Genomic DNA, 13791 nt, shown 5'->3' with positions numbered 1-13791 from the left:
TTAGAGAAACAAAAATGATTGATGAGCTGTGTTTTGTTTTAATTTGTTGGGAAGGAAAAAAAAATTGGTTCAAGTTCGGATCTGACTATCAATTTCATTGCTTGTTCAAGAAAGGGAAGTGATTGAATTGTTCCAACCTGTGAATTATTTATGATAAGATGTGTCAAAGTCAAACCATAAATTGTCATTGCTCAGGTGATGAATGTGAAAGTGTAGTGATAGTTCAAGAAGATGACATTTCCACAGAAAGATTTTTTCATGAAGACAAAGGAGGGTTACGGGTTGTTTCGGAATGCAGCGACATTTATACTGTATATGGGGCATTTCATGTACATATTTATCATGAAATAAAATATTATTCAAATTTAATCCTTTTCAGGGTGTACAATTCAAGTGCAGGATTGCAATTCCTCCCTACTTTAATCCTGCCTCCAAATGAAGGGCATTGAACTAGAAGCAGTTGTCTAGTTTACGCTGAGAATCCTAATAAAGCATCCTATATAATTAGCTCAACTTGTCAGAGAAAAATATTCCATGATATTCCATTGTGTTCTTGGTAAAAAAGAATATGGACAAAGATTCGGAAATACACAAGCACATTTGGTCATACTTTACTTACACTCTTGTGGATCCTGACTAAATTGACTAGTTTTATTTTATATAACAAGGATATAGGTTAAGAGTTATACCTATATTTCATGTAATTTATGTCCATTTATTTGATCATCTCGAGATAATCTAAGAATTTGAGCTTTGAAAGCTAACAGTCATAGCAAAAATGTTTGTTACATAATATTACACAAAATAATATATTTTCAGACAAGCGTAGTAATTATGAGTCACTCCTCAAAAATTCAATAGATCCATCATAGATAGAAAGCTGACAAAATGATGAGCTTTCATACCCCAGCTGTCATTTTCTAAACTGAAAAGTAAAGAAATGACTTATCAAGTGCCACTTTGTCTCCTTTCCTTCTTAACCCAAGGATCATCCCTCTGAGAAAAGATCTTGAAAGGCATCGGCTTCATATCGCACAAAAGAATTACAAATTCTTACAAGTATTAGCACAGGTTTAACATGATTAAGCATAGCAGGATATGATGCTATCCCCTGCAAAAAAAATCAGAACAAAAGCAAAAAATATGTAGTAATCACCTTAAAACCTTTGTTCAAAAGAAGATTGCACCAGCTATTAGAGATGTATCTTTTTAAGTAATACCTATCCAATAAGTTACACAAGGATTTGTAGTGATAATTCCTACCTGTTCATTTATCCTGTTTCTCTTACCCCCCCCCCCATCATCTACATTTCCTGGAGTGTTCATATGTCGTAAGTAAACCAGGAAGATTGTTGGTTGGGCTGGTAACTGCGTAATTACAATTTATTGAAGAGTTGTTGGATTAAAATAGCTCCTCTTCTTTCTCAAACCCAGAAAGCCCACCTTAGTCGTGTAATTCCATTGTTGAGTTATGTTAGCTCTGGTGGTAAAGGATGATTACTCAGTGGAATGAGAAAGGAAAAAATACTTTGGACAATTGGTCAACCTTCTTAGTGATTAGGTAAAAAAGATGAGGAACAATAGCTTCTATTGTAAACAACAGGCAACAGGTAGCTCCAGTTTCTTACTCATTGTTAGGCATCTTACAGATGGGTTTTGAAAAAGAATTTGAGAGGAATTCTCACCATTTCCTGGTTGTTAAACAAGGAGGAAAAGATCATGTAAACAGTTACCAGGCCAAGAATTTTGCATTGCAAAAGAATCTTGAAGATGAATCTACATCAAACAACATTAAAACACTATGTTGCACATTTGAATGCTCATACTCCCTATGTGCATTTGGTAGCATTTAGATACATGTATACATTACAACTCATAGCATCACAATTGTCACATTAGGTGATAGTGTTATTAAGTGATTTAACATAATGTAAGAATTCTTTCATTATCATAAGTAGGAGACTCTTGCATCTTGAAACTTAAAAAAAAGAAGAGATTTTCCCCTTCTGCTAGTCAGAAAACTGAGTCTGTCTAGCCTCAAATGCTTACATGTAGTCCCTGCAGGTTTGAATTTTTCATTTTCCCCTCTATGTAATCACATGTTCTAGCAAATTTGTATGATGTATGGACACATCCATTTTTATCCCCAGCTTTTGGCTATACATTCTTATATGATCTTCTTAGTGTCAGAAGGGTGTTAACGGTGTGTGAATTGGGATGATTGAACTTCTTTCTGTCTCTAAGCAGATGACTGTGGTGTTGATTGATGATGAGAGCATCAAGTAGATTTTCCCCCCTGTGGGCAAGATTTTACACTTTCCCATTCTTTTTGTGCTCAATAAGTAAAATGGAAAAGTTTAAATGAGAACAAGTATGGTATGATTAAGTAGATGGAGTTGATGGATGGTGGTTGTCATGGTAATATGTGATACAATACCTGTGACTTCTTCCAGGCTATTTTCTCAGGCAGAAGTCAGGGTTTCGGCATGTAATGTTGTTCCCAGAGTGGCGAGAGTAGCAACAGGAGTGGAAATGTTATGATTGAAAGGCTATCCATGTTTTTAATGTACATGCTGGATTCCCCCCTCCGCCCCATTGTCAGCACTGCCTGTATGTGGAGTTTCATCGGTTAAAGCGATGAGTGATGCGTGTGAGAAAACAATGCTTTGCTGCAGCACATATTTTCCACTTTTTAACCCTGTTCATCCGAGCCCCGCCGAAGGATCCATGGAAAGGTAGTGGTGGGGGCGCATAAGGAAAAGACGCCTTTTTCCTTCATTTCCATTGAACTTGATGAACATAACACCAACATAGGTGATACCAAGGCAAGAGGTGAAGGGCAATGAGCTTATTGTAGCTTTGAGGAGAGCATGACAAATTAGATTGCCTTTAACATTGCACTATTTTCCCACTTTCTAATAATATTTATGGCTGGAAATCCAATACGAAGGCCCCATTCTAACCAAGGTTTGTTCAACTTGGCTTCCAAGGTCAGGAATGGTTTTCTTAGGAAACCATGAAAATATACATGCGTACCTGACATAGTGCCCCTGTCATCCACCTTGGATTTAGGGGTGTGATTTTTATTCTATTACAAGAACAAAGAATGTAAGAATATTCCACACAGATTCACTCAAAGACCTGTCTTTTCTTTCTCTTTTCTTCTCTTTATAGGTAACTGTCACTGTACTTGATGAAAATGACAACGCACCTGTCTTTACCAATGGTCCATACACTGCTTCCATCATGGAGAATGTGGTGACAAACTCACCTGTCAAGACTGTCATGGCAACGGATGCAGACCTGGACACCATCATCTCCTACAGTATCATCGACGGTGCAACCAACCTATTCTCCATCGACTCCACCACCGGTCAGATCAAGACCAGGGGTGTGATTGACCGGGAATCTTCCGCCGTCTACCAGCTCCAGCTCCAAGCATCTGACGGCACGCTGAGCTCAACGACCACCATCGACATCGATCTCCTGGATGAAAACGATAATGACCCCGAGTTCTCCATGTCCATCTACTCTTTCTTGGTTCCAGAAGATGAGCTGGTGGGTGAGGATGTTGGTGTCATCATAGCAACAGACCCTGATGCAGGCTCAAACGGGGAGGTGGTATACTCTGTGGTGGAGGAAGGAGCTCCTGGAGAAGATGTCTTTTACCTGGATCCGATGACAGGAGCTTTCAGGCTACAACAAACACTAGATTATGAAGTGGTAATGTCATTGTTAATATAAAAAAATGTCTGTCATAAAATGAGACACAAAAGATCCATAACTGACAGAATGAATGATGTCCTTTTTTATGAATACAGAAAAATAGAAATGAATCTCATTTGGCAAGGAAATTATACAATTATGTGTTAACGGCCACCTGCCTATACTGACCACATTTGGTATTTCTCTTGGGTGGTTACTATAGACAGGTTTCACTGTTTATATCTTTGTAAAAGTAAGATCCATAATAAACCTCATGATTTTTATATCTACTGTAAGTTGATTGAGAATTCATGAAAAGTCTGAGAAATTGAAAAATACACATCTTCTTAGTTTTCATTCAATCTAAATTATCATTAGCTGAGGAATATGAGCAATATAATCTGCTTTAGATGAATTCAAGGTGCAGATAAAATAGTTATTTTATACATGACATAGCTTAAAAAGAACTATTAACTCAGAATTTGTTTTTCTTACTTTTCAAATTATCTCCTGCTTTACCTTGAAACCTCTGACCAACATCATACTTAATATTTCATTATTTTCCTTTTAATACAAATTACAGAAGCAGCATTACTACTTGACAGTGACGGCTACGGACAAGGGATCATCTCCAAGGAGTTCAATGGCCACAGTCTACATCAATGTAGAGGATGTGAATGACAATGATCCAATCTACAACCCTGTCTACTACAGTGAAGAAGTGCCTGAAGATGTGGCCATCGGGACTTCAGTTGTCAGCCTGACTGCCACTGATCTTGATTCAGGTAGCCAAATAGTTGTACTTTAAATCATTTTTTTTTCAACTGCATCTTGCCCAATTTCATGAAACATTAGCCTCTGAAATATTGACAGATTTCATATTTTTTAGGTCCCAAACTTGATCAAAGCAGGAATAGAGGTGAAATATCAACAAGAGATATTGTACATATTTTTCTAATCTTAAAATTGCTTAGAATATGGTTTTTAAACTGTTCACTTCAAATTTAGATGAAGCAATTCCATTTTTTTGTCATTTGGGGGTAATTTTTTCATTCTTTACAAAAAATTCATTTCATAATGTTTACTTTTGTATAATGGTATGACTCAAAGTACTACTTAAAAAAAAACCACCTTAAGCACCCTCTTTTTTCTCTGTGCTGATTCATCAGTATACAGCAGGAAAATGTATTTGATTATGATCAGCTTCCAAGTATAAAACACAGACCCATTCTCCAAATGGTTTTGATAAATGGGAGCCAATTATGAATCTCTGCGAAGGCCTTTCTTCCGTTGGCTGTAAGAAAGAAACTACCCCTAATCTTGTCAATCTTGGCGAAATGCACCCCTTACCGAGACCCGCCCCACACCCCTTCCCAATCATCGCTCGGGAGCCTGCATTCCACAGGCGTTGGGTTTTCACCAAATACCTTAGGCATTCCTGATCCGGCTTTTCGTCAGTCGCAGAGTCAAGTCTAAAGCCATGATTTCAGCTCAAGGAGAATACCTCAGATCAAACCGTTTTCATAGAATCATTTCAATCCCTAATCTGTTTTGCAGGTGCCCGAGTATAGTCTGGTAGCTGTAGGCTTGCATTAATGTGAAAATTGACCCAGATTTTAAAGCTCTCCCTTCCCCCAAGTTCCTCAAAGAAGTCCTTTGGTCAAGAGTAACATATTTGTTCTGGTATATGCCCTGACCTTGTACAGACTTGGGCTAAAAGTTGTCACTGTTGACGAATATGTACAGATTGACATCACAAAGCTTTGTTAACAAGCGAGCTGAAGTATATAGCGAATTTCTGCCTCCTCCTGTCATTAAAACAAAATGCAACAAAGTGGAAATTTATCTACAGGAAATATTACACTCCCAAACTTCCTGGTCCATATATATTTTTATACTTGAATCATGCAGTGTTTTTTGCGTATGTAAGCTTATAGAATCCTGCACTAAGCTGCTTCTCATAAAATAGCCTTTCAAGGAATAGCATAATTTGCTCAATGAAGAGTCAAACTAGAGTCTGCAGTTACAGACTAAGCTTTTAGTGAAAAATAATGAATGTAATGAGTCGGTAGAGAATGAAAAAGTACAATGCACTATCATTTCATATTCATTCATTACATGTGGGAACGTTACCTCACAAGAAGTAGAAAACTGCAGTAGCATACAAAAACATGCTCTGATCAACAAAATATTTTTTGCAGTGCATGTATTGAATAAAACATGATTTATGCATTCATTTTGTGCAACATGATATTGGGTTATTTTTATTAATCCATTTCAGGTGTGAAACGTACTATTATTATTATTATTATTTATATACTGCGCTTTTCCCAGAATGGCCCAAAGCGCTTACAACAAAAAAAAGAAATTGTTACAACTATAAAAATGAAACCTTACAATCCTAAAAATCTGGATTGGAAAAAAGAAAGGTTTTAAGTCCCTTTTTAAATGAAGCAACAGATGGTGATTGTCTAAGAGTAAAAGGTAAGTGATTTCAATATTTTGAAGCGGTTATGGTAAAAGTCCTATCTCCAGCCAGTTTCCTAGTGATTTTATATGTGAGACGGAATGGGTCACTGTAGGCTCGTACATTCCTGCGAGGGGTGTATAGGGTCAAACAATCACGCAGATATAAAGGTGCCTGCTTATTAAGAGACTTAAAAACTAGCAAAAGTAACTTAAAAACTATACGATGTCGTATGGGAAGCCAGTGTAACGATTCAAGGAGTGGTTTAGAAAAGTGAAATCTTGTTACTTGATAAATTATTCGAGCTGCCCAATTTTGAAGCCTTTGAATGTGATCAACTTGAGTAATGGGGATGTTAGAGAGAAGACCATTGCAGTAATCTTAACGGGACAGAACTAGAGAACGAATTGCATTGTTACAGGCAGATCTAAGCCCTTGACTAAGCCCTTGACTTCCAGTCTGAAACTTCATAAAACTATTTTTCTTCATTGATAATATACCCTGTAGGTAATTGATCATGTTAATTGAATCATGATCTCATGAGTTTATTTATGGCTTGGTGTTTTAACAATGCTTTCTATAGGTAAACAATCAATATGTGACTATGCTCTGAGCATGATTAAATAGCTATATTTTATCCCAACATTCATTTACCAGGCAATACATTACGCTAATGTATTGCTAAAGCTCTTTGCCTCTGCAGGTAATCCATTGCACATTATCCCTCAGCCTTAATCGCGTGCAGAGATAATCCATAAAATCTATTAAAGTGCAAAGGGATGAAGGATTTAACAAAAAAATGGAAATTAGTATGAGAGGCGGACAGAGGCTAACGGTGAGAGAGAAAAAGGGAATGGTAGCAACAGGTATGCTTGTCAACTGCTGGTGTTTTTATCGCCTGCTGTAAAATACAGTGATCAGTGCATTGATCATGGCCTATAGGAGGAAAAGCTTCAGTGCATCTTCACCCCTTTGTCAATTCAATATGAACATGACCCCCACCCCTAAGGTATTTGTAAAGATGGAATTCAAAAGCAATTTATCATGCTGATCCTATTGTAGCTTGATAATGTGTGTTGATGTATTTGGGACCTCGCTAAGCAGGGCTAAACATCTTCAGATTCTAAAAGCCAATCGACAGGATTTTGTCTCATCAATCATACCACTATGTTTGCACGACAAAGGAAGTATGCTTCGATCATACCCTGTCATAATTGTATAGGATGAGAGGAAAAGAAGATCATTGTTTCTATTGTCAGAGAAGTGAGAAAAGATAGTGAGGCCAAGGGCAAATTTTGTCTTACTTTGGCATCAATAAACATTACCCTCTCGGCAACCTTTAGATAAAAAACATTATAGTCTACACATCTTTTTTATGATAGTCACAGGTCCCTTCAGAGTGTCAGTATAGTTCTTGTCATAACACTGTTAACTGAAACTTCTACTTCTGGAGATATCTTCATACAATTTTTATCCCCTGTAGTTTTGGCCTTATATTACTCTCAAACTCATCATAAGCACTTTGTGTCCATATATATAGTTATGGTTTTTAATAAACACATGAAAAAAAAATACAAACTTGTCATAAGTGTGACAGCTGGTTTACATTTGAGCACTGATTCTATAATCTTTGTGAATTTTTTAATCAAATATTTCAAAAGTAATAATGGTACCTACCCTTTGACAAATGGAGGAATTAGATATAATCTAAGCAAGTATCAATTCAGTAATTGGTAGTCTCACTTTCTGCCAGGTTTTTTTTCATCAAGAACCATGTCGCCAGTAACATTTACTAGTATAAAATGTCATAACACATCTTGCATTAGGCAACAAATACCGGGCTAGAAATACTTTGGATTTAGGTCTCAATTTATTTTCTGGCAGATTTTTCTAAAAATGTAGGTCATTCCATCAATGCTAGGAAATCACAACATGCATCAGGGGAGTGCCAAAATTACGAATAAATTACCTGAAAAGCCTCTAACTTGACAAAAATTGCGAAAGTCAAAAGAATGTAACTTCATTTTCTTAGACCGAGGCTTGAAACATAAGGACCCTTGTAATTTGTCGCTGAGCCCATGAAACACTCCCATGCATTTTGTCAGAAGATTAGGGATAGCAGTGTCGATAACAAAGCAACCGCTGGCATTGTCCCCAGAGGTACAGACTATTTGTGATGAAGTTTTTCCCCCCATTTCTCTTTAGTTTCCAAAGTTCAGGTGGGAATAGTGTACTAGTCAGAGAATTGGTATGATGCTACCATTGTATCCTTCCAGAAGGATATATGAATGTGATAACATTTGATCATGGCTAGATTCAGAATTCATATACAGTGAGACTGTGTATCACTGCTGTATGATTAGCTCACAGAAATCCCTACTTGTTGTGATCCAAGCCCTGGCTTATGGAAGGTTTTCCATGGATACAAATCTTTCTCAATCATTAAAACATGTCACCCTGTAACTTCCATCTAAAAGGCCTATGCTTACCCCCCCCCCCATTGTTTACAAAAACGTGCAATTCAATAATGTCAAATTATATTATGTTAAATTAGTAATGAATATTCCTAATAGAATTTGATAGATTTTAAACCGTGTTAATAATAACTTCTTTTTAATATAATATAATCAATAGGACTTGTGTCAATGTATACCAAAATAATTTCACAAACCTTGGTTTTTCAAAAGCAGATGTTCATGTCATCTTCCCCTCTGAACTGAAAATTTTATCCACACAATCAGAAAAGTTTGACCTTCAAAGTTAGGGCTGTCAGTGAAAAATGAGAGCTGGTTATGATGAACTTGTTCTTGTTTGGATCCTCTTTGGGGGGTAAGACTGGATATGAAGGGGATTGCTTGGGAATATCGAATGGTTGGAACAAAATTGTTCAAATCAAATGAATGCCTTGTGTGGAGGGACAGGGGTGAAGGTGCTAATTGCCGTTTGCATATGATGTTAATAGAAGGCTTGTCTGGCTTTGATGTTCAAATGATAAGAAACATAGGGGATGTTTTGAAAGAAATGGCAGGAATTGCGATGTTAACCTATGACAGCTTTTTGTTTAGTGAAACCTTGTGGTTGTGAATTTGTCTGTCACGCAAAGTTAGAATGAAAATCATTATACTTACTAGTAACGAGTCATTACTAAAAAACAACAAACAAATAATAAGTATTAGAAGAATATGCTAAATGTATTGCTACAGAGGAAATTAATTGTATTCTTGTTGTTTTTATTTCTATTCTATCTCGGTGCAGGCTTGAATGGAGAGCTGCAGTTCAGCATTGTTTCAGGTGACCCATCTAAGAGGTTCACAGTGTACCCCAATGGAACCATAGTGACCATCAGGAACTTGGACAGAGAAGAAGAGTCCTTCTACAACCTTGAAGTGGTTGCATCCGACATGACGCTTGACCCAGCAAACAGGAGGTCCAGTACAGCACAGGTTTCCATCATCGTGACTGACATCAATGACAATGCTCCTCGCTTCACAAGCCCCGATTCTGTTGAAATCGCAGAGAACACCCGTACCAATGTCATCATCATGGTCCTACGTGCAGAAGATAAGGACGTGGAGCGGAACAGCTATGTGGAGTATTACTTGCTGACATCCGGTGTGCCTTTTGCTGTAAGCAGAGTTGAAGGCAACATGCAAGTGACCGGTTCATTGGATCGTGAGACAGAGTCCTCATACAATCTCCTGGTGCAGGCAACAGACAAAGGCACCTCACCTCAGTCAAGCACCATGAATGTTACCATCTACATCACAGATGTCAACGACAATGCTCCAGCATTCTCAATGACACCCTATGAAGCTACTTTGGATGAAGACACACCCATAGGTTTGGAGTTCTTGAAGATCATTGCTTCTGATCCTGATGAAGGACTCAACTCCATCATTAGATACTCCATCTTCAGTGGTGACAATGGTCAAGCTTTTGCCATCAATGCTGTCACTGGAGTACTCTCTGTCAATGCCGCTCTAGACTATGAACAAAGGTCATCTTACACCTTGACCATCCGTGCTCAAGATCAGGGCTACTCCACTCAAGTTAGCTCCACTACTGTTACCATCACTGTGACAGATGTCAATGACAATGCACCAGTTTTTCAAGGTTCCTACTCCCCTATGATTACAGAAAATAACCTCCCCAATGCTGACATTGTCCAAGTCTTTGCTGATGATGCGGACAGCGGCTCGAATGGGATGGTCAACTTCCGATTGGAGTCTGATTATAATGGTCTTTTCACCATTGGTTCTACCAGTGGAGTGATCCAGGTTACCGATGCCTTGGATTATGAGGACCAGAATAATTTTGAATTGATCGTCATTGCTGAAGATTCAGGTAAGACACAATTTCTTCTTTCTTGCAGCCTTCCCCCTTCCCTTTCCTCTATGTTTGGAGCATAAATAAATATTTTTGCTTTTTCTATCCATCAAGAACTACAATGTGTGGTCCTTTCTGTACAGGTTTCTTTATGATCAGGTTGTTTTAGTTTTCTTGGTGATATTAAAAAAAAAAATCATTATAAGAAAGCAAAGTAATATGAGAAAGTACAGAAAACCAATTGCAATTCTCTGTCTCAAAGGAATGGCCACTCCTTGAAGATTCAATTGGTATTCAGAAGCAAGCAAAAGAAAACAGTCTTTGCCTTTGTTTTCTACCCAAACTCTGCTACCGAAATGAGATGTTTTTCCAGTTTTAGAGGCCTCTTCAACCAGCTGTGAAATACCGAATCAAGTTATTTTGAATTCCCTCAAATCAAGACTGTTTGATTAGATTGCATTTTGATGAGACTCTGATCCATGGGGGAAGCGTCTTTTCCACAAGAAATCTTGGATTATTTGAAATAGTTTAGCAGGGGTTAAAAGGAGTATACCAAGATGGGAGATTTTAGGCACATATCTTACCCAACAAAGCTTACATCTGTATGCTCCTAATGAGAGTGATGATTGAAACGCAGAAGATGTGAGTTCACCTTTGGCCCCTGACATTCTTGTTCTCACCTTACCCCTGGATACGAAATGGAATAGCCCACTTCTGAGACTACTCCTAATATGTTCACACATGCACGAATGTAGTATGGTTATTGCAATTTAAAGCCTTTTCTTTCTATAGAAAAAACATAAGTGGTTCTATGATTTATTTCAATTTATATATTATTTATTGAAATAAACATGAGATACAAAAATACCGCATAAATTCCTTCACTTTTGAATGTGCAAACAACACTCACACTCATCAAATTATATGTGAATTATCTGTCAGTAAGGCATGGTGTTCATACCTTGACAAATTAAGTTTGAGGAATACCTATTGTGATTATCACATGTTTTTGGTTAAAAATATGAGTTTGTGGTTTTGGGGGCAGTAGGATATTGACCCAAAATGGGATAGAATATATTTTGGGATGAAATTAACATCTCACTGACAAAGCAAATGTTATTACATGCATGACATGCAATTAAAGATGAATAACCACATGTAATTAACTTCACAATAGACAATATCAAAACTCTATTATAAATAAAAGTTTGTTTACGATATATTTAATACATTTCTGCATCAAGATGATGGATATGAATGTCTTGAAATTAATCAGACTGAATGATATGGAAATTTTATCTTTTGGAAACCAAGGTTGAAGTTTCCAAAATTCCAAGATAATATTTGGTGGAAATTTATTGGGGGGATGTTCTTTATAAAAAGTGGAAACTGCAAACACTGCAATTATTTCCTTTTCTATTGAGTTGGAATTGATTATTTCCTTCACTCATCAATCAAAGAATTATCAATTACTTCCATTTATTTTTAGCAATGCCAATTGGATTACGAATTTGCATTATAATGACAAATTGAGCAATTTCCTTCTTTTTTTAAAGGTTATGTTCACAGGGGTAAAAAAGTTAATTTGCGATTTTGAAATTTACAAAAAATAATATGATTCTTTATCTGTCAGCAATCTTTATTCAGAATTTCATGCACAAGTTTGTGATGTATGAGAATGGTTAATGCTGCCTGTAAGCTATGCTTTGAAGGCTAGTCATAAATGTTAACAAGAAAGATGAGCTTAGTTTCATTTTCTCCAACTTTTGACCTCAAAGTAAACTTTTCCAGAAGTGGCAAGGGTGACATTCCCCCTTTGGTTGCCATTCTAGAACTGTACACAAATGTTTGTCTTGAAAATTGTTGGCTCCATAGACCCATCTGTAGCCCTAAATGATATCGTATTTTAGCCTGACCCCAGTGGACTTGGCCTAGGTTCTTTCCACCACCGCATACCCCTGCATTTGTTGTGTTGTTTGTTCAAAGGACCCATGGGTGTAATCTCTGTCAGGCATCGGAGAAGGAAGTTGGTTTTGCAGATATTGTATCTACCATGACAGATCACTGCTCAAAGAAGCTATCAAGATAACCCTGAAATGAAACATTTTGTTTGTATTCTCAAGAAGTTTGGTACCATAGGTTCTTTTTCTGTTTTTTGGGCAATAATCAAATATGTTCTTGGCGTAGAAGTATCGATTCAGAGTTTAAAAATCAACTCCTGTACATATGCTAGCTATGATTTTTTTTCAGTCAAAAGTTCTAAAGTTTAAAATTATGAAGTTTTGCTCCTGAGGACTTAAATAATCAGTGCAATTGTCTTTATTTCCTTCTCAGTCTCACCTGTGGAAAGATCCTCTAGTAGAATTTGAATGCATTTGAAATGTTGAATTCATTTTCTTGTTTAGGGGAGAAAAACACATATGATTTTGATTCCTCACTCTTTCACTTTGGGAAAAAGAAAGGACAAACACACAAATTTTGCCATTGTTCTAGATATTAATGCATTGTGGATGAGACAACAAAATAGACATTTATCTCCATTCATTTCTTTACCGGTGTTTTGATTTGTTAATCCCACATGTATGCTGAGATGGGTACGAATGACATGTTTATTGTGCAAACGTGTATCACGTTCAAATTCCTATATTTGAATGGCCCAGAAGGTCATGACCCCAGTTTATCATTGTCTGTGTGGGGTCAGGGAGGATGGGAAAAATGAATAATCATAAAAATCTGTATATGAAGAAATGTGGTATGTCTTGTGTAAGAGAAAATCTGAAAATGGAAATCCATGTACTTGAGCCAACGGTCAATACTACTAATACATTTAAATTTAAAAGTGTAGTCTAAATTATGTCGGTAATGATCTTTTTTTATTCTGGTATGAAAAAGTTTCATCTGATTAGATTTAGGATGGTCTGTCAGAAAAACAGCAACAAATTCACACATTCCAGAAGCAAATAAATTTTCATTAAAATAAAGTATTATGACGGTTAATATAAAAAGCATATGAACCCACTGTAGTGGTGTCACTGGTGTATGGAAGTAAGTTGATATTAAGATAGCAATCAACATGTATATCGACACCTTCCAATAACTTCTTAACCCTTCTGGATATCTTTTGGTTACTTGTCAAACTTGGTCCTGTTATTAATTATATTTTTGCTTTTGGCTATTCCTCTCGCTTTCATCCCTCATTTCCATTACTCATTTCTCACACAGCCACAAATCTTATATCTGAATGTTCAGTGACAGAATAAATGGAAGAAAAATAGGTTAAGGTCAACCCACGT

The 13791-nt window shown here is 36.8% G+C and overlaps 1 protein-coding gene across 1 annotated transcript; it reads left to right on the top strand.

Moving 5' to 3' along the window:
- The first annotated feature begins 3165 nt into the window (after nucleotides 1-3165).
- LOC129260657 (protocadherin Fat 4-like) lies at nucleotides 3166-10675 on the top strand. Its single transcript, XM_054898610.2, has 3 exons — nucleotides 3166-3723; nucleotides 4289-4490; nucleotides 9428-10675. Exons 1-3 carry the CDS (start codon nucleotides 3247-3249, stop codon nucleotides 10579-10581), a joined length of 1833 nt encoding a protein of 610 aa, XP_054754585.2. The 5' UTR covers nucleotides 3166-3246; the 3' UTR covers nucleotides 10582-10675.
- Nucleotides 10676-13791: the final 3116 nt, after the last annotated feature.

The sequence above is a fragment of the Lytechinus pictus genome, unplaced genomic scaffold, assembly GCF_037042905.1.
Source record: "Lytechinus pictus isolate F3 Inbred unplaced genomic scaffold, Lp3.0 scaffold_19, whole genome shotgun sequence".
In the NCBI taxonomy this organism is placed as follows: domain Eukaryota; kingdom Metazoa; phylum Echinodermata; class Echinoidea; order Temnopleuroida; family Toxopneustidae; genus Lytechinus; species Lytechinus pictus.
Note: the sequence above shows the minus strand (reverse complement) of the source record. Positions and strands in the feature narration are given on the sequence as shown.